General features: G+C 38.1%; 1 protein-coding gene across 4 annotated transcripts in view; it reads right to left on the bottom strand.

Annotated features, from left to right (window-relative positions):
• The window catches only part of UNC13B (unc-13 homolog B), a 236,655-nt gene that overhangs the window by 147,317 nt on the left and 68,954 nt on the right, over window positions 1–20,384 (bottom strand). For all 4 annotated transcript variants that reach the window (XM_030817512.1, XM_030817515.1, XM_030817516.1 and 1 more), the window contains exons 5-6: window positions 19,873–19,996; window positions 14,060–14,133 (exon numbers count right to left, since the gene is read on the bottom strand). In XM_030817512.1, the coding sequence (XP_030673372.1) occupies window positions 14,060–14,133; window positions 19,873–19,996 (198 nt within the window). The remainder of the gene's footprint in view (window positions 1–14,059; window positions 14,134–19,872; window positions 19,997–20,384) is intronic.

The raw sequence follows: 20,384 nt of genomic DNA on the forward strand, positions 1-20,384 counted from the left end.
TGAGATGAACTGTAGGGAACATGAGGGGAAATAATTACTGCAATAATCCAGACAAAAGTTGATGGTGTTGTACATAACACTCTTACGAGTATCAGTGGTGAAGAGCATTTCAAATGGTTTTTGTATATAAATATACTTTATAAGCAATAGAGTATGGTATAAATGTCAGAGGTAGATACTGTTATTACTAATTTCCATGGATAAGAAAAGTCAAGTACAATGTAAACAATATGATAGCACTAGCAAAATTGCCAATCACAAAAATGTTCAAAACATTTTTTTTTTTTTAAACAGATTCTCACTCTTTCCCCCAGGCTGGAGTGCAGTGGAGCTATTTCGGCTCACTGCAACCTTCGCCTCCCGGGTTCAAGCAATTCTTGTGCTTCATTCAGCCTCCCGAGTAGCTGGGATTACAGGCGTGAGCCACCACACATGGCTAATTTTTATATTTTTAGTAGAGATGGGGTTTCACCATGTTGGCCAGGCTGGTTTTGAACTCCTGACCTCAGGTGATCCGCCTGCCTCGGCCTCCCAAAGTGCTGGGATTACAGGTGTGAGCCACTGCACCCAGCCAGGTTCAAAACATGTTGAAGGTCAAAGATCCACTCCAAAATAACAAAAGGACTTGGTTATAAATAATAGCCACTACAAATAATTATGATTTTTGTAGACAGTACATAGACATAACCATGAGGAATCCCAAAATTTTAAGTATTAAGAAGAATTCAGACCTAAGAGATCAGAGTAGATATTTTCAGAAGCTATATTTAATGAATCTCTTCCAGGCCCAAAACAGAAAGCTTAAGTCTAACTAGAGTATAATTAATGATGTTAAGATGGCTAAGAAAAAAGCTACAAAATCTGTCTACAAAAAACAGACAGGGATAATAGAAGAAAGAAAAATTACAGGCCAATTTCATTTATGAATATAGAGACAAAAATCCTAATTAATAGATTACTAGGCCAAACCTATCATATTAAATAAGTGTGTGTAATATTCATATGTGAATATGTATGTATATGTGTGCATACATATGTGAGTTAGCATATAAATGTACATATATCCTGTCCAGGTGGGTATTAAATGCTAGGCCAGTTCAATATCTGAAAATCTACTCATGTAATTCACCATATTAAACAGATCAAAAGAGAAAAACTATGTGATCTAACAGATGCAGAAAAAGATTTGATAAAACCCCATACTTTTTCATGACAAAAATGCTTAAAAAATAAGAAAGAAAATAGAATTTCCTTAATCTGATAAAGAGTATCTACCAAAATCCATGGCAAACAGCATACTTTAAAACTTATAAAGCAGTCCCCTTACAGTCAGAAGACAGACAAGGCTCTCCACTCTTACAATGTTAAAAATTATACTAGATGTCTTAGGCATTGAATGTTTTAAATAAAAGGTCATGAGAAACAAGAAAAGTCTGAGACAATATTACAACCAAGAGAAGCCTAAGGAGACATGACAACTAAGTGTAATGCAATATCCTGGATGAGATCCTGAAACAATAACAAAAAAGACTCCAGGTAAAAACTAAGGAAATCTGAATAAACTATGGAATTTTAGCTTTATTTTTTAGTTAATAAAATAAATAAAAAATACTCTTTAGTTAATAATAATGTATCAATATTAGTTCATTAACTATAACAAATGTATCATACTAACGAAACTGCTTTTGCAAAAATCATAACTAAGGAAAGTATGACAGTGAAAGAAATCAGACCTAACCAGTTTCATCTTGCTTCCAACCTTTAAGCTGTCCTTGTTCATTCCTGGGCATAGGCTGAACTAACTTCGGGAAGGAATTCAGTTCATGGTTTTGACTCTGAAATAAAATTGATAATAGCCCTTTTCCAAAAAGACCCCCTTCTTGCCTGGGGACCAGTCTGCCTTTGCAAGACTAACAAATTAGCTACAAGATTAGAAATCACTTTAGGGGTCATGCAGCCTCTGGCTCCAAGAGTCTGAACCTCCCCAAATTGCTCCTGGGAATAACTTCACTATTATAAAACCTAAGATCAGTGCTTGAGATACTTTGCAGACCCTGCACTAGATCGATCAGCTGACACCACCTATCTGGCCCAACCAGTTCTGCCATCCCACCCAGGAACAGAAGACAGCAAGAAAAACTCACTTCTACCTGCTATGATTCCATCTCCAACCTAACCAATCAGCATTCCCCACTTCCCAAACCCCTACCTGCCAAATTATCTTTAAAAACTCTGATGCCTGAATGCTCTGGGAGACTGATTTGAGTAATAATAAAACTGCAGTCTCCTGCACAGCTGGCTGTGAGTAAATTACTCTTTCTCCACTGCAGTTCCCCTGTCTTCATAAATCAGCTCTGTCTAAGCAGCACATAAGGTGAACCCATTGGGCAGTTACACTAATGTAAGATGTTAATAATAAGGGAAACTATAAGATGGGGTGGGGGAGGGGATAAATATCTGCTCAATATTTCTGTAAATCTAGAACATCTAAAAAATGAAGTCTGTTAATAAAAATATATGCATAAACAGGCCCAGCACAATGGCTCACGCCTGTAATCCCAGCACTTTGGGAGTCCAAGGCAGGCAGATCACTTGAGGTCAGGAGTTCAAGACCAGCCTGGTCAACATGGTGAAACCCCATGTCTATTGAAAATACAAAAATTAGCCAGGCGTGGTAGCACATGCCTGTAACCCCAGCTACTTGGGAGGCTGAGGCAGGAGAATCACTTGAGCCCAAGAAGTGGAGACTGCAGTGAGCCAAGATCATGCCACTGCACTCCAGCCTGGGTGAAAAAGTAAGAATCTATCTAAGAAAAAATATATATTACATATATATACGTATATTATATATGTATATTATATATAATATATATATATAAATAATGTATAAACAATTCAACACTTAGAAAAATAAAGCGTAAGGACTAGAAGGAGAATAAAAACTGTAATTTAAAGATGCAAAACCTAGTTACATAGAAAATCTAAGGGAATCTCTAAACTATCAGAACTATTAATAATAAGAGTTGATGAGTAAGATCAATACTTTAAAAAGATGATCAGCAAAGCATTTACTTATAATAGTAATGTGATAACCGACTAGAAAATGTAATTTTTAGAATGTACCATTTGCAACAATTAGGAAAAAAAATCTAACAAAAGTAGTATAACACCTACATGGAGAAAAAATATCTTCCCCCCGCTTTAGTCTGAATGTTTGTATCCCATCACCCCTGCCCCCACCAAAAATTCACCTGTGTGATGGTACTAGGAGGTAGGGCCTTTGGGAGATGATTAGGTCATAAGGGTGGAGACTTCATGAATGGCATAAGCACCCTTATAAAAGAGGCTCTAGAGAGCATGCTTCCATCACATGAGAACACAGCAAGGTGCTATCTATGAACCAGGAAATGGGCCCTCATCAGACAATGAATGTGCCAGTGCCTTGATCTTAGACTTCCCATCCTCCAGAACTGTAAGAAATAAGTCTCTGTCGTTTATAAGCTATCCAGTTTGCATTGTTACAGCAATCCAAATGACTCAGACATCCCCTATAGCACTTCTCACCTTCTAATACTCAACTATATTTATTATATTTCTTGCTTACTGTCTGATTCTGCCTATGTGATCCATGAGGGTAGGGATCTTCAACCTCTGATGTATATTAAACACAGAATAGTGCATGGTACATGGTGCTTAATAATTGATTTGGTGAATAAATGAATAAATCTCACCAATAAACAGGGAAATACAAATTAAAACAATTTCTATACTTGTTAGATTAACAAAAATTTAAAATCTGATAACATCAAGTATCAGTAAGGAAACAGTGAAACAGGAAAAGGGTAAATGTAAATTGGTACAATCACTTTAGAAAGCAATTTAGTAATATAAGGTTGAACAGAGCATATCCTACAACGAAGCAACTATCCTTCCAGGTATACACCCAGAGACTCTCTCAGATAAAAGCATAGAGAAACAGGTTCAGAAATGTTCACTGCAGCATGCATTTATAATAGTGAAAACCTAATTGCCCATGAGGAGGAAAAGTAATACAGTGTGGTACAATCCAGCTCTGTAAAGTGGTAGGTGCCCGAGTCAGTCTTGATCAGTGCTTCTAGGCCCACAAGGCATATGGGAAACGTTACACACTGTAGAATAAAAAAGTTAGACTCTATATTGTATTTTTAAAATGATTTTGCAGCAAGTATGATGAAATCTTAATAATTATTGAATCTTAGGGACAGGTATAAACATGGGTTTCCTTTTATTATTCCTGTATTTGTATGTATACTGAAATTTTTTTCATGATAAAAATAGAAAAAGAGAAGAGACAGAAGCCAACTTGAAGAAACTCCCATTAACCAAAGATGAGATCATTTTAGTATCAAAAAGAATGTCCAGCCTGGGCAACATAGCAAGACCTCACCTCCACAAAAAATTTAAAAACTAGCTAGGTGTGGTGATGTGTGCCTGTAGTCTCCGCTACTTGGGAAGCTGAACGGGGAGGATCACTTGAACCTAGATATTTCAGGATGTAGTGAGCTGTGATTGTGCCACTGCACTCCAGCCTGGACAACAGAGCAAGACCCTGTCTCCAAAAAAGAATGATTGCAATGGGTTGAAATACATTACCAAATATACCCAAATTTATAAATACATAGTAACATTCCATTTAAAAAAGAAAACAACTTACTGGTCATCTTGAGAAGTTGCTGAGGCAACAGTTCATTATTCTAAAAATAGATAAAGAGAATGTTTTTCTTATACAGACTATATTTCTGTGAACCGAATAGCTGGTAAGAGAAAAAAATTTTTTTTTTTTTTTGGGACGGAGTCTCGCTCTGTCACCCAGGCTGGAGTGCAGTGGCACAATATCGGCTCACTGCAAGCTCCACCTCCCGGGTTCACGCCAATCTCCTGCCTCAGCCTCCCGAGTAGCTGGGACTACAGGCGCCCACCACCACGCCCGCTAATTTTTGGTATTTTCAGTAGAGACGGGGTTTCACTGTGTTAGCCAGGATGGTCTTGATCTCCTGACCTTGTGATCTGCCCATCTCAGCCTCCCAAAGTGCTGGGATTGAGAAAATATTTTTTACAGACAAATCATAGCTAATAAATGCTGAAGGGATAATATAATTAGACTATCAGACCAGCCACAGTGGCTTCCGCCTGAAATCCCAGCACTTTGGGAGGCCGAGGTGGGCAGATCACTTGAGGCCAGGAGTTTGAGAGCAGCCTGGGCAACAAGGTGAAACCCTGTCACTACAAAAAAAATACAAAAATTAGCCAGACATGGTAGTGCACGCCTGTAATCTCAGCTACTCAGGAGGCTGAGGAACTCAGGAGGCGGAGACTGCAGCCCCACTGCACTCCAGCCTGGGCGACAAAGTAAGGCTGTCCCCCAAAAAATAAGTAAATAAAAGAAAGAAAGAAAATCATCATTTTTCAGACTCTAATAAAATAGTCATCATTATTTGCAGCTAAAACCATTAGATGAAAGGCTGATGGGAAAACATCATAATGAATGAAATGGGCTGACGATACTTGAATCCACTGTTGAATTTTAACATCACGTCTATCACAAAAATGAACTACAACCTAATCTTCCAACAAATAGATGCACTTTTCAGTTTAAAGGAAATAAGAGAGATAAAAGAACACGGTAAATAAAACCTGGGGACACAATCAGCAAAACCCAGAATGTGCAGAAGTCTACAAAACAGATGAGGGTAAGTGAATGATTTTACAACTAAAATGATTTAAGGAGCTGAGCTTGGTATCTCATGCTTGCAAACTCAGCACTTTGGGAGGCCAAGGCGGTCAGATCGCTTGAGCCCAGAAGTTTGCGACCAGCCTGGGCAAATGGTGAAACATCATCTCTACAAAAAATACAAAAATAAAATAAAGTAAAATGATTTAAGAGACATTATAGCCAAATGGGCACATTTTATCTGGCTCTTGAAATGAAAAAATCAACTATGAAAAAACATCTTCTAGATAATAAAGAAAATTGAAAAGACTAGGTATTGCATGACACTAAGAAATTATTAAGTTCAGTGTGATAATGGCATTGTAGTTTTTTTTTTTAAAGCATTATCTGTTAGAGATCTATATTGATATATTTATGGGTGAGACAAGATAATACCTAGGATTGTTTTTTGTTTTCGATACGGAATCTTGCTCTATCACTCAGCCTGCAGTGCAGTGATGTGATCTCAGCTCACTGTAGCCTCTGCCTCCCAGGTTCAAGGGATTTTCCTGCCTCAGCCTCCCAAGTAGGTAGGAATACAAGTTCCCACCACCACGCCCAGCTAATTTTTGTATTTTTAGTAGAGACAGGTTTTCACCATGTTGGCCACGCTGGTCTTGAAATCCTGACCTCAAGTGATCTGCTCACCTCGGCCTCCCAAAGTGCTGGGATTACTGGCATGAGCCACCACACCCGGCTGGATTGGTTTTAAAATACTCCAGCAAAAAAGGGAAGAGTAATTCTATATTTTTTCATGTTTCAAAATTTCCATAATAAAAAAGATTTTAAATGGAACAGCAACCAAAATGAGAGACCACTTCATACGTGATAAGAATGGAAGAATGGATATAATAAAAAAGATAGTAACAAGTGTTGACAAGAATATGAAGAAATTGAAACCCTTATACACTGCTGGTAGGAGTATAAAATGTCACAGCCACTTTGGAAAATAGTCCGGCAGCCTATCAATTAAATGCAGAGTTACCATGTGATCTAGCAGTTCCACTCCCAGGTTATACCCAAGAGAAGTGAAAACATATGTCCACACAAAATTTTGTATATAAATGTTCAAAGCAGCATTATCCATTAACAGCTAACAAGTAGAGAAACAACCCAACTGTCCATCAACTAATGAATGAACTTAAAATGTACTACATCCATACAAAGGGATGTTATTTGGCAATAAAAAGGAATTTATTTACATGCTAAAACATGAATGAAACCTTGAAGACATTATGCTAAGTGAAAGAAAACAAAGGACCACATGTTATATAATTTCATTTATACGAAATGTGCAGAATAGGTCCATAGAGACAGAAGGTTGATTAGTGGTTGTATAGGGCTGAGGAGGATAGAGAAGAATGGAGACTGATGGCTAAGGGCACAGGGTTGCTTTATGGGGCAATGAAAATATTCAAAATTGTGGTGATATCCATGGGCACAACTACGAAGCTAGTAAAAGCCACTAAATTGTAAGCTTTAAATGAGTGAACTGTACAGTATATATAAATTAGATTTCAACAAAGCTGCTAAAAAGATAAACAGCACAGTGGAAGAAAGATGAAAGATAAAAACTTAGTGAATGCCATACCCTAGAATAAAAACAGAAGGCAAAAATCTGATTTGGAGTTGTGGTGATATCCATAGGGCACAACTATGAAGACACTAAAAGCCACCGAATTGTAAGCTTTCAATGAGTGAACTGTATGGTATATACAAATTATATTTCAATAAAACTGCTAAAAAGATTAACAGTGCAGTGGAAGAGAGGATGAAAGATGAAAACTTAGTGAGTGCCATACTCTAGAATAAAAACAGAAGGCAACAAAGATACTCCTCAAGAAGAGCAACTCCAAGACACATAATTGTCAGATTCACCAAGGAAAAAATGTTAAGGGCAGCCAGACAGAAAGGTCGGGTTACCCACAAAGGGAAGCCCATCAGACTAACTAACAGCTGATCTCTCAGCAGAAACTCTACAAGCCAGAAGAGAGTGGGGGCCAATATTCAAGATTCTTAAAGAAAAGAATTTGCAACCCAGAATTCCATATCCAGCCAAACTAAGCTTCATAAGTGAAGGAGAAATAAAATACTTTACAGACAAGCAAATGCTGAGAGATTTTGTCACCATCAAGCCTGCCCTACAAGAGCTCCTCAAGGAAGCACTAAACATAGAAAGGAACAACCAGTACCAGCCACTGCAAAAACATGCCAAACTGTAAAGACCATTGAGGCTAGGAAGAAACTGCATGAACTAACAAGCAAAATAACAAGCTAACATCATAATGACAGGATCAAATTCACACATAACAATATTAACCTTAAATGTAAATGGGCTAAATGCTCCAATTAAAAGACACAGACTGACAAATTGGATAAAGAGTCAAGACCCATCAGCGTGCTGTATTCAGGAAACCCATCTCATGTGCAGAGACACACATAGGCTCAAAATAAAGGGATGGAGGAAGATCTACCAAGCAAAAGGAAAACAAAAAAAGGCAAGGGTTGCAATCCTAGTCTCTGATAAAACAGACTTTAAACCAGCAAAGATCAAAAGAGACAAAGAAGGCCATTACATAATGGTAAAGGGATCAATTCAACAACAAGGGCTAACTATCCTAAATATATATGCACCCAATACAGAAGCACCCAGATTCATAAAGCAAGTCCTTAGAGACCTACAAAGAGACTTAGACTCCTACACAATAATAATGGGAGACTTTAACACCCCACTGTCAACATTAGACAGATCAACGAGACAGAAAGTTAAGAAGGATATCCAGGAATTGAACTCAGCTCTGCACCAAGTGGACCTAACAGAAATCTACAGAACTCTCCACCCCAAATCAACAGAATATACATTCTTCTCAGCACCACACCGCACTTACTCCAAAATTGACCATAGTTGGAAGTAAAGCACTCCTCAGCAAATGTAAAAGAACAGAAATTATAACAAACTGCCTCTTAGACCACAGTGCAATCAAACTAGAACTCAGGATTAAGGCACTCATTCAAAATCGCTCAACTACATGGAAACTGAACAACTTGCTCCTGAATGACTACTGAGTACATAATGAAATGAAGGCAGAAATAAAGATGTTATTTGAAACCAACGAGAACAAAGACACAACATACCAGAATCTCTGGTGCACATTTAAAGCAGTGTGTAGAGGAAAATTTTTAGCACTAAATGCCCACAAGAGAAAGCAGGAAAGATCTAAAATTCATACCCTAACATCACAATTAAAAGAACTAGAGAAGCAAGAGCAAACACATTCAAAAGCTAGCAGAAGGCAAGAAATAACTAAGATCAGAGCAGAACTGAAGGAGATAGAGACACAAAAAACCCTTCAAAAAATCAATGAATCCAGGAGTTGATTTTTTGAAAAGATCAACAAAATTGATAGACCGCTAGCAAGACTAATAAAGAAGAAAAGAGAGAAGAATCAAATAGACGCAGTAAAAAATGATAAAGGGGATATCACCACTGATCCCACAGAAATACAAACTACCATCAGAGAATAATATAAACACCTCTACGCAAATAAACTAGAAAATCTAGAAGAAATGGATAAATTCCTCGACACACACACCCTTCCAAGACTAAACCAGGAAGAAGTTGAATCCCTGAATAGACCAATAACAGGCTCTGAAATTGAGGCACTAATTAATAGCTTACCACCCAAAAAAAGTCCAGGACCAGACAGATTCACAGCCGAATTCTACCAGAGGTACAAGGAGGAGCTGGTACCATTCCTTCTGAAACTATTCCAATCAACAGAAAAAGAGGGAATCCTCCCTAACTCATTTTATGAGGCCAGCATCATCCTGATAGCAAAGCCTGGCAGAGACACAACAAAAACAGAGAATTTTAGACCAATATCCCTGATGAACATTGATGCAAAAATCCTCAATAAAATACTGGCAAACCGAATCCAGCAGCACATCAAAAAGCTTATCCACCATGAACAAGTGGGCTTCATCCCTGGGATGCAAGGCTGGTTCAACATATGCAAATCAATAAATGTAATCCAGCATATAAACAGAACCAAAGACAAAACCACATGATTATCTCAATAGATGCAGAAAAGGCCTTCAACAAAATTCAACAGCCCTTCATGCTAAAAACTCTCAATAAATTAGGTACTGATGGGACATATCTCAAAATAATAAGAGCTATTTATGACAAACCCACAGCCAATATCATACTGAATGGGCAAAAACTGGAAGCATTCCCTTTGAAAACTGGCACAAGACAGGGATGCCCTCTCCCACCACTCCTATTCAACATAGTGTTGGAAGTTCTGGCAAGGGCAATCAGGCAGGACAAAGAAATAAAGGGTATTCAATTAGGAAAAGAGGAAATCAAATTGTCCCTGTTTGCAGATGATATGATTGTATATCTAGAAAACCCCATCATCTCAGCCCAAAATCTCCTTAAGCTGATAAGCAACTTCAACAAAGTCTCAGGATACAAAATCAATGTGCAAAAATCACAAGCATTCCTATACACCAATAACAGACAAACAGAGAGCCAAATCATGAGTGAACTCCCATTCACAATTGCTTCAAACAAAATAAAATACCTAGGAATCCAACTTACAAGGGATGTGAAGGACCTCTTCAAGGAGAACTACAAACCACTGCTCAAAGAAATAAAAGAGGATACAAACAAATGGAAGAACATTCCATGCTCATGGATAGGAAGAATGAATATTGTGAAAATGGCCATACTGCCCAAGGTAATTTATAGATTCAATGCCATCCCCACCAAGCTACCAATGACTTTCTTCACAGAATTGGAAAAAACTACTCTAAAGTTCATATGGAACCAAAAAAGAGCTCGCATCACCAAGTCAATCCTAAGCCAAAAGAACAAAGCTGGAGGCATCACGCTACCTGACTTCAAACTATACTACAAGGCTACAGTAACCAAAACAGCATGGTACTGGTACCAAAACAGAGATATAGACCAATGGAACAGAACAGAGTCCTCAGAAACAATACCACACATCTACAACCATCTGATCTTTGACAAACCTGACAAAAACAAGAAATGGGAAACGGATTCCCTATTTAACAAACGGTGCTGGGAAAACTGGCTAGCCATATGTAGAAAGCTGAAACTGGATCCCTTCCTTATAGCTTATACAAAAATTAATTCAAGATGGATTAAAGACTTAAATGTTAGACCTAAAATCATAAAAACCCTAGAAGAAAACCTAGGCAATACCACTCAGGACATAGGCATGGGCAAGGACTTCATGACTAAAACACCAAAAGCAATGGCAACAGAAGCCAAAATTGACAAATGGGATCTAATTAAACTAAAGAGCTTCTGCACAGCAAAAGAAACTACCATCAGAGTGAACAGGCAGCCTACAGAATGGGAGAAAATTTTTGCAATCTACTCCTCTAACAAAGGGCTAATATCCAGAATCTACAATGAACTCAAACAAATTTACAAGAAAAAAACAAACAATCCCATCAACAAGTGGGCGAAGGATATGAACAGACACTTCTCAAAAGAAGACATTTATGCAACCAACAGACACATGAAAAAATGCTCATCATCACTGGCCATCAGAGAAATGCAAATCAAAACCACAGTGACATACCATCTCACACCATTTAGAATGGTGATCATTAAAAAGTCAGGAAACAACAGGTGCTGGAGAGGATGTGGAGAAATAGGAACACTTTTACACTGTTGGTAGGACTGGAAACTGGTTCAACCATTGTGGACGACAGTGTGGCGATTCCTCAGGGATCTAGAACTAGAAATACCATTTGACCCAGCCATCCCATTACTGGTTATATACCCAAAGGATTATAAATCATGCTGCTATAAAGACACATGCACACGTATGTTTATTGCAGCACTATTCACAATAGCAAAGACCTGGAACCAACCCAAATGTCCAACAATGATAGACTGGATTAAGAAAATGTGGCACATATACAGCATAGAATACTATGCAGCCATAAAAAATGATGAGTTCATGTCCTTTGTAGGGACATGGATGAAGCTGGAAACCATCATTCTCAGCAAACTATAGCAAGGACAAAAAACCAAACATTGCATGTTCTCACTCATAGGTGGGAACTGAACAATGAGAACACTTGGACACAGGAAGGGGGACATCACACACTGGGGCCTGTTGTGGGGTTGGGGGAGAGTGGAAGGATAGCATCAGGAGATATACCTAATGTAAATGACGAGTTAATGGGTGCAGCACACCAACATGGCACATGTATACATATGTAACAAACCTGCACATTGTGCACATGTACCCTAGAACTTAAAGTACAATTAAAAAAAAAAAAAAAAAAACAGAAAGCAAAAATCTGATATGCAGTTGGGAACCACAGACCAAGAACCATTATTATTAGAACTTATAAAATTCCACAATTTTTGTATAAGTTATATTTGGTTTTTAAATTGTTTTAATCCCTTCTTCCGATTCTGCATAATGACACACAGTAAAGCCTATAAAATGAAAAGTATAACATGCTTCTTTACTAGGAAAACAAAGATGATAGCAGTCTGAAAGGCTGAATACCACTCCACAGCCAGGCTTGGGAAGAACAAAAACACAAAGTAAAGTACATGCAAAGATAGCACAAACGCTCAGAGTTACTAAGTGGAGAAGGAAGACTGGAGCTTTCAACAATGAAGGAAAGATAGGATGTTGGTGTGGACATGAGAGGAGTTATACAGCTTAATAACAGAAAGCCTACCAAGAATAAAGGAGGTAACAGAAAACCCTGAAAAGAGTAGATGTTGCTTGTCCCAAATGCCATTTCTTCATCTTTCATTTAACTCACTGTTGGTTGAACTATGTCCTAAAAGACATGTTAGACTTCTAACCCTAAGTATCTGTGAATATGACCTTATTTAGAAACAAGGTCTCTGCAGATATATCAAATTAATTCAATCACTGGTGTCCTTACAAGAAAAATGGAAATTTAGACACAGACACACAGAGACAGGAGAATGCATTGTGAAGACACAGACAGACACACAGGGAGGCACGTGACAACAGAGGCAGATATTAGAATGATACATCTACAAGCTAAGGAACAGCAAGGACTGCCAGCAACCATCACAGACAGGAGAAGGGTACAGGATGCTTCCTCCTCCGGAGCCTCTAGACAGAGCTGAACTGATCCTGCTGACAGTCTAATTTCAGACTTTCAGTCTCCAGAACTGTGTGAAAACAAATTTTGGTTGCTATAAGTCACCTAGTTTGTGGTACTTTGTTATGGCAGCTGTAGGAAACAAATACAGTCATCAAACCACTGCATTTCGGCTTTCTGTACTAGTCTATGGATGTATACTCGTCATCAATCACCAAATCCAATAGCTCTATTTCATAATTCACTTGATTTAACATGTGATACTGTCAAGAATTTCTGCCTTGAATCTCTTTTTCTCTTTGTTCCATGAATCTTTCCTGGTTATCTTATTCTTTCTCTTTAAGGTTGCCCTTTCTCCGTCTCTTTTGTTTCTCAGAATTCTATGTTTAAGGTTTCCCAAGATTTTGTTCCTGTTCTTTAATACTGTCTCCATATGCTCTACCTGAGCAAGTTTTTCCATTCCTATGACTTCAATTGTTACTAATATAGTAATGAAGCTCTATGCCTACAGCTCCCTACCCCATTCAAACCTCAGCTTCAGATTATCTCATGAAATTGTTTATCAAAAATTTCTGCTGAAATATCCTCTGGCACTCAAAATATATCTTATAATCAGACCCATTTTTTAGTAGCCCACATGTCCAAAATAAACAAATTTATCATCTTTTCCCTCCATCAGCAGTAACAAAAACATTCTCCAATCCTGATGCCCCAGGTTGAGCTGAATGCATTCTCTTATACACACCAGCCTCATCTCTGGAGATAAGTTAGGACCAGCAAGACCAAACAATGCAATAGTCTAAACATCCTCAAAAACAGGACACAAATAAGAATAATATCCAAAAACCTGAGAGACAGTAGAAGCAAAAGAAATGCCTCCAACTCACAGGTGTAACAAAAGAGGACAGATTCCCTGGTACAAGCTCCCTCCCTAAGAGTCTATAGCCAGACTAGTACCACAGTATGCGAGAGTGGGAAGAATAGAATAAATGGGAGATGGAACCTTCTAGTGACATTTCAGGCAATCTTCTAGCTGCCTTTTTTCTTTAATGCAATTTAAATGATTTCATTCTCAGGACAACATGCTCTTGGGCCCCTCCCTGGGCAACCTATAAAGAGCATTGGAGATTTTCCCCCATCTCTCTATACTGCAAATAAGGCTGCTCCTACCTCATTGTCAGCTCCCAAGGCATTGATTTGCTCCCATTTGTAGGTCCAATATCTGGCTTCGTCCTCTGGGATATCTACCATAAAAAAAAAGAAGAAGAAAAATAAAAGAAATCACATCAGCAGGTAATAAACCATCAGCAGATAACACTTTACTCTGTCTAATGACTGAAGTCAGAGGGTGGTAGTGATGCACAGTTTTAACTGGTGGTTTGGTTGTCATGAACATTTTCTTTACTCTTCACAAAAACCAATACAATGTACTGTTATTCCCACTGTTATTTTGTAGATGAAGAAGCTGAAGCTCAGAGAGGTAAAATAATGGGGTCAGGGTCACAGTTTATAAAGAGATGAGCCATGATTCAAACCATGGTTTGTATGATTCCAAAAACTACATTCTTTCAACGTAACCATACTACCTTCCCCTCAGCAAGACCAAAACCATCCAAAGGATTAGCTTAGACGAAAAGTTACATGCTGAGATATTGAGATGCTCAAAATTCAAAGGTTTTCTCCCCAAAAAATTAAAAGTAGAATTACCATGTGACATAGTTCTCCCACTTTGGATTATACATATGAAAGAAGTGAAAGCAGGATCTCAAAGAGATATTTGCACACCCAAGTTCCTAGTAGCATTATTCACAATAGCCAAGAGTTGAAGCAACCCAAGTGTCCAATAATGGATGAAAGGATTAACAAAATGAGAAATTTACAATGGAGCATTATTCAGCCTTAAAAGGAAGAAAATCCTGCCACATGCCATAACATGGATACACTTTGAGGACATTACACTAAATGAAATAAGTCCATCACAAAAAAAGACAAATACTGTATGATTTCACTTATCTAAGGTAACTAAAGTAGTCAAATTCACTGAAAAGAAAGAATGGTGGTTGCCAGTGGCTGTGGGGAGGGGGAAATGAGAGGTTGTTTGATGGCAACAGAGTTTTAGTTTTGCAAGGTGAAAAAGTTCTGGATATCTGTTACACAACAATGTGAATGTACTTAACACTAGTGGACTGCACACTTAAAAATGGTTAAGATGCTAAATTTTCAGTTATGTCTCTTACCGCAATTAAAAATTTTTTAAAAGAAGCTATTAAAAAATATTCATAGGTTTTATGCCTGGAAAATATTAGATGCTCAAATATTTGTTAAGTGAATCTCTAAGTGAAAATATTTGAATTCTTAAAAAATAATGGTATAATGGTATATCCTCATTTCTAAATATTTTAAATTGACTATAACAACTTCTCCACAAAACTCACCTTTTAAAAACATCAAGTATGACCATCTAACCAGCACTAAAGAGAAACACTCAGGCAATATATGGATCATATCAACTTCAGAGACATTTAAACAGATACACTTTCTAGTAGCCACATGAACAAAGCAAATACAGCCCTTTCCTTTCTCCTTTGTTCCACCTGTCCAAAACTTCAGCTCCTTCCCTTCAACTAGCTCTTTAACAACTGGTAGCAATATTTCAAAGTCTTATTTAACAACACACACACACCTTCAAATAGTCTACAACATAATTTGTATAGTGCTTTCTCATCCATATGGTACATCCATAAAATGGTATACTATGCACCTGTTACAAAGAAGGAGAGTGGGAGGTGCAAGGTGGAAGAGGAGCTGCTGCTGCTGCAGGTCTGTATGCTCTGATGTGGGATGATTCACCAAGATATATTAAGTGCAAAACAGCAAGGCACAGGGAATGTGTCAGAATTTTAAAACGCTACCATTTGCGTTTTAAAAAGAAGATCACGGTGTGTGTGTGTGTGTGTGTGTGTATGTGTGTGTGTGTGTGCTTATATTCAGAAACTGACTCTGGAAAGATACACAGGAAAGTATTAATCGTGGTAGCCTACAGGAAGAAAATGGATTTCTGAAGGGACTTTTCACTGGATAACTTTTTAAACCATTATTAATTTATTCCTGCCTCACTCCACAAAAATAGTTTTAAGAAGAAAAAATATAGAGAGATACAAGCATGTTTATCACAGTGCTATTTATAACAGTACAAACTTCAATCAAAATACCCAACAGGAAGTGGTTAAAAGTGTTATACAAATAGTTAAAATTAAAAGCCCAGGCTCTAGAGTCAGACCCTGGCCAAAATACTTAAATACTCTCTGTCTTAGTTTGCTTATCTCTAAAGTGGGAAATGATAGTTGGGCCTGCCTCAAAGGACTGAAATGAGGATTAACTGAGCTAACATATGTAAATACTTAGTGACATGTCCACCAACACACAATAATTCACCATAAATATTACTTTGTTATTACTGATTTTTTTTTGAGACAGAGTCTTGCTCTGTCACCCAGGCTGGATGGCAGTGGTGCAATCTTGGCTCACTGTAACCTCCATGCCTCCTGGGTTCAAGCAATTCTCCTGCCTCAGCCTCCTAAGTAGCTGAGACTACAGGTGCACGACACCTTGCCCAGCTAATTTTTTGTATTTTTAGTAGAGATGGGGTTTCACCATGTTGGTCAGGCTGGTCTTGAACTCCTGACCTCATGATCCACCCACCTCAGCCTCCCGAAATGCTAGGATTACAGGTGTGAGCCACCATGCCCAGCCTTGATTTTTAAATAAAATCAACCACTAAAAGTAGAAGAATAATGTCTATTTTATATAACATTTGTAACTATGTAATTAGTGAGTGAAATCGGTCAAAAAGTAATACAACATTAAAAAAACAACCACTTGGCCGGGTGCGGTGGCTCACGCTTGTAATCCCAGCACTTTGGGAGGCCGAGGCGGGTGGATCACGAGGTCAGGAGATCGAGACCACAGTGAAACCCTGTCTCTACCAAAAATACAAAAAATTAGCCGGGCGTGGTGGCGGGCGCCTGTAGTCCCAGCTACTCGGAGAGGCTGAGGCAGGAGAATGGCGTGAACCCGGGAGGCGGAGCTTGCAGTGAGCCGAGACTGCGCCACCGCACTCCAGCCTGGGCGACAGAGCAAGACTCCGTCTCAAAAAAAAAAAAAAAAAAAAAAAAAAAAAACAACCACTTAAAGTCTCTGGAAATGGTCCTAAGTGCATACAGCAAAAGAAAAAACATTTATTCAAGAATATCTACTAAAATTTGGTGAAAATGGCCAATATCTGTGGTATTTGAACCAAGACCCACTCCCTCCAGTTGATTTTCCCTTCACTTGCAGCTTGGTCTACAGTCCCACAAGAAAGACTTCCTTTCTATTTTTCTGAAATAATAGTTGTTCTGAGTTTAGTTCTTTCTGAGCTAGCTGTAAAATCATGTCATTTTTGCTTAAATCACCATAGGATACAAGATACAAATACACTGAGATCATAAAACAACAGCAATAACAATAGGATATGCAAATATCAATAATAGGAACACTAAAAAATTAAAATAAAACTAATAGAAATCAACTAAACTAAAACAAGATACAGTTGCAGGAAGTCAGGGACCCCGAATGGAGGGACTGGCTGAAGCCATGGCAGAAGAACATAAATTGTGAAGATTTCATGGACATTTATTAGTTCCCCAAATTAATACTTTTATAATTTCTTATGACTGTCTTTACTGCAATCTGTGAACAGAAATTGTGAAGATTTCATGGACACTTATGACTTCCCCAATCAATACTCGTGATTTCCTATGCCTGTCTTTAATCTCTTAATCCCATCATCTTTGTATGCTGAGGTTGAATGTTGCCTCAGGACCCTGTGAGGATTGCGTTAACTGCACAAATTGTTTAAACAATATGAAATCTGGGCACCTTGAAAAAAGAACAGGATAACAGCGATGTTCAGGGAACAAGGAAGATAACCTTAAAGTCTGGCTGCCTGTGGGCCGGGCGGAACAGAGCCATATTTCTCTTCTTTCAAAAGCAAATAGGAGAAATGTCGCTGAATTCTTTTTCTCAGCAAGGAACATCCCTGAGAAAGAGAATGTGTCCCTAAGGGGAGGCCTCTGAAATGGCTGCTTTAGGGACGTCTGTCTTTTATGGTTGTAGATAAGGGATGAAATAAGCCCCAGTCTCCTGTAGTGCTCCCAGGCTTATTAGGACAAGGAAATTCCCACCTAATAAATTTTGGTCAGACCGGTTGTCTGCTCTCAAACCCTGTCTCCTGATAAAGTATCATCAATGACAATGTGTGCCCAAAACTTCATTAGCAATTTTAATTTCGCCCTGGTCCTGTGATCTCGGTCTGCCTCCATTTACCTTGTGATATTTTATTACCTTGTGAAGCATGAGATCTCTGTGACCCACACCCTATTCGTACACTCCCTCCCCTTTTGAAAATCACTAATAAAAACTTGCTGGTTTTGCGGCTTGGGGGGCATCACGGAACCTGCCAACATGTGATGTCTCCCCCGGACACCCAGCTTTAAAATTTCCCTCTTTTGTACTCTTTCCCTTTATTTCTCAGACCAGCCGACACTTAGGGAAAATACAAAAGGACCCACGTGAAATATCGGGGGCTGAACTTCCCCCAATAAGATACCATACAAAATAATCAAAGATTAACAATTGGGAACTACAAAAGACTGCCAAGGATGTGCAGAAACAGGCACTCTCCAGATATAATTTATAAGACTATAAATTGGTATAACCTTTTGGACAAGGAACTTAGTAGATTCCATAAAAAGTAATGATGTACACACCCTTTGATCCAGCAATTCTACTTTAAGAAATTTATTCCAGACTCAAAATGGACAAAGATATACAGAGTTGTTAGTTAGCAGTATGTAACATTAAAAAAACTGAAAAGACCTACATGTCAATCAATAAAGGATTACTTAAATAAATTATGGTAGGCCGGGCGTGGTGGCTCACGCTTGTAATTCCAGCACTTTAGGAAGCCGAGGTGGGCAGATCATTTGAGATCAGGTGTTTGAGACCAGCCTGACCAACACGGTGAAACCCTGTCTCTACTAAAAAATACAAAAAATTAGCCAGGTATGGTAGCACAAGCCTGTAATCTCAGTGACTCGAGAGGCTGAGGCATGAGAATTACTTGAACCCAGGAGGCAGAGGTTGCAGTGAGCCAAGATCATGCCGCTGTCCTAAAGCCTGGGCAGAGCAAGACTCCATCTCAAAAAAAGGAAAAAAAAAAAAAAAGGATAAATTATGGTAGAGTCATCTGTTCAGATGAATAAGATAGATCTTAAAGTATAACATGGAGCGATATCCAGGATAAATGTCTCAGTAGTTTGTAAAATACTATATATCAGTATATACATATTATATAGAGTACGATCCAAAGTTTGCCAAAATAAGTTTTTGGAAAATAAATATCATATGTCTAAACCAAAATACAAGAATGTTAACAGTGGTTTCACACTGGGGAATGCAAGACTAAAGGAACTGGGAAAATAAACTTTTCCGTGTACATTTCCTTACTATTTGAATTTTTATCATGAGCATGTATTGTGATTTAATTTACATTTTAAATTATTATTCTATTTATCAGTGCTATTTAATACTTAAATTAACAAATTGGAAGGTATATATAGTCACTTCAAGACAATAAATGTTTATTTTCAAAATAATAAATCTAACAAGCAAATATTTCATATGTCATTATAATAAATAGTCACAGAAAATTAAATGAGTTGAAGAGAATGCTTTTCAGTGTAGATTCTTTAATGAGCACTATTCTATATTCTACTTTGCACCATTCCCTGGGTGAAGTGTTATGAGAAAGAGAGTGAATGAAGACAGAATATCCTCAAAGGAGATGGCTGAGGTGACAAAATATACATTAATGAAACAACTAGCAAACAATTCCAAACAATATGGTAAAAATTATTAAATAGTTTTAAAATTTTACTCACCAAAAGGCAACTCAAATCTTGTATCAAGCAAAATTTTATGAGGAGTTGGGTTTCTAGTTCCACAGATCTCATCGTCTTTCATTAACGTCTCTGCCTCCAATGTGGACCATTCCCCAGGCCCTTCCTAGGAAACAAAGATCTAAGATTAAAGTTTAATCTTTCTTGGCTCCCTCGTAGTTCAAGAGTCAGGTTTTTTTCTCTGAAGTTCCTTGTTTGAGCTTCTGAGGGCCATTCACATCCTGATAAGGCAAACATGCTGCTGTCATCACCTGCCTCCATGGCATGTGGCTTCTGTTTTCCCTCTTTGGTGGGGACAGCAGCTTTCACTGTGCTCAGCTCTGCAGGTCTAATGAGGACAGAATGTCTGGAGTACCATACTCTCAAACTAAGTACATCTGTGGATCAATACATAACTTGCACAGTTCTTAATGACTGTGTCACTGTTTCTAGTCAGTAAAAAGCTACTAACATTGCTGGCTAAATAGGACTGAACTGGGGCAGCAATGAAAATG

The sequence above is a fragment of the Nomascus leucogenys genome, chromosome 8 (genome assembly GCF_006542625.1).
Source record: "Nomascus leucogenys isolate Asia chromosome 8, Asia_NLE_v1, whole genome shotgun sequence".
In the NCBI taxonomy this organism is placed as follows: Eukaryota; Metazoa; Chordata; class Mammalia; order Primates; family Hylobatidae; genus Nomascus; species Nomascus leucogenys.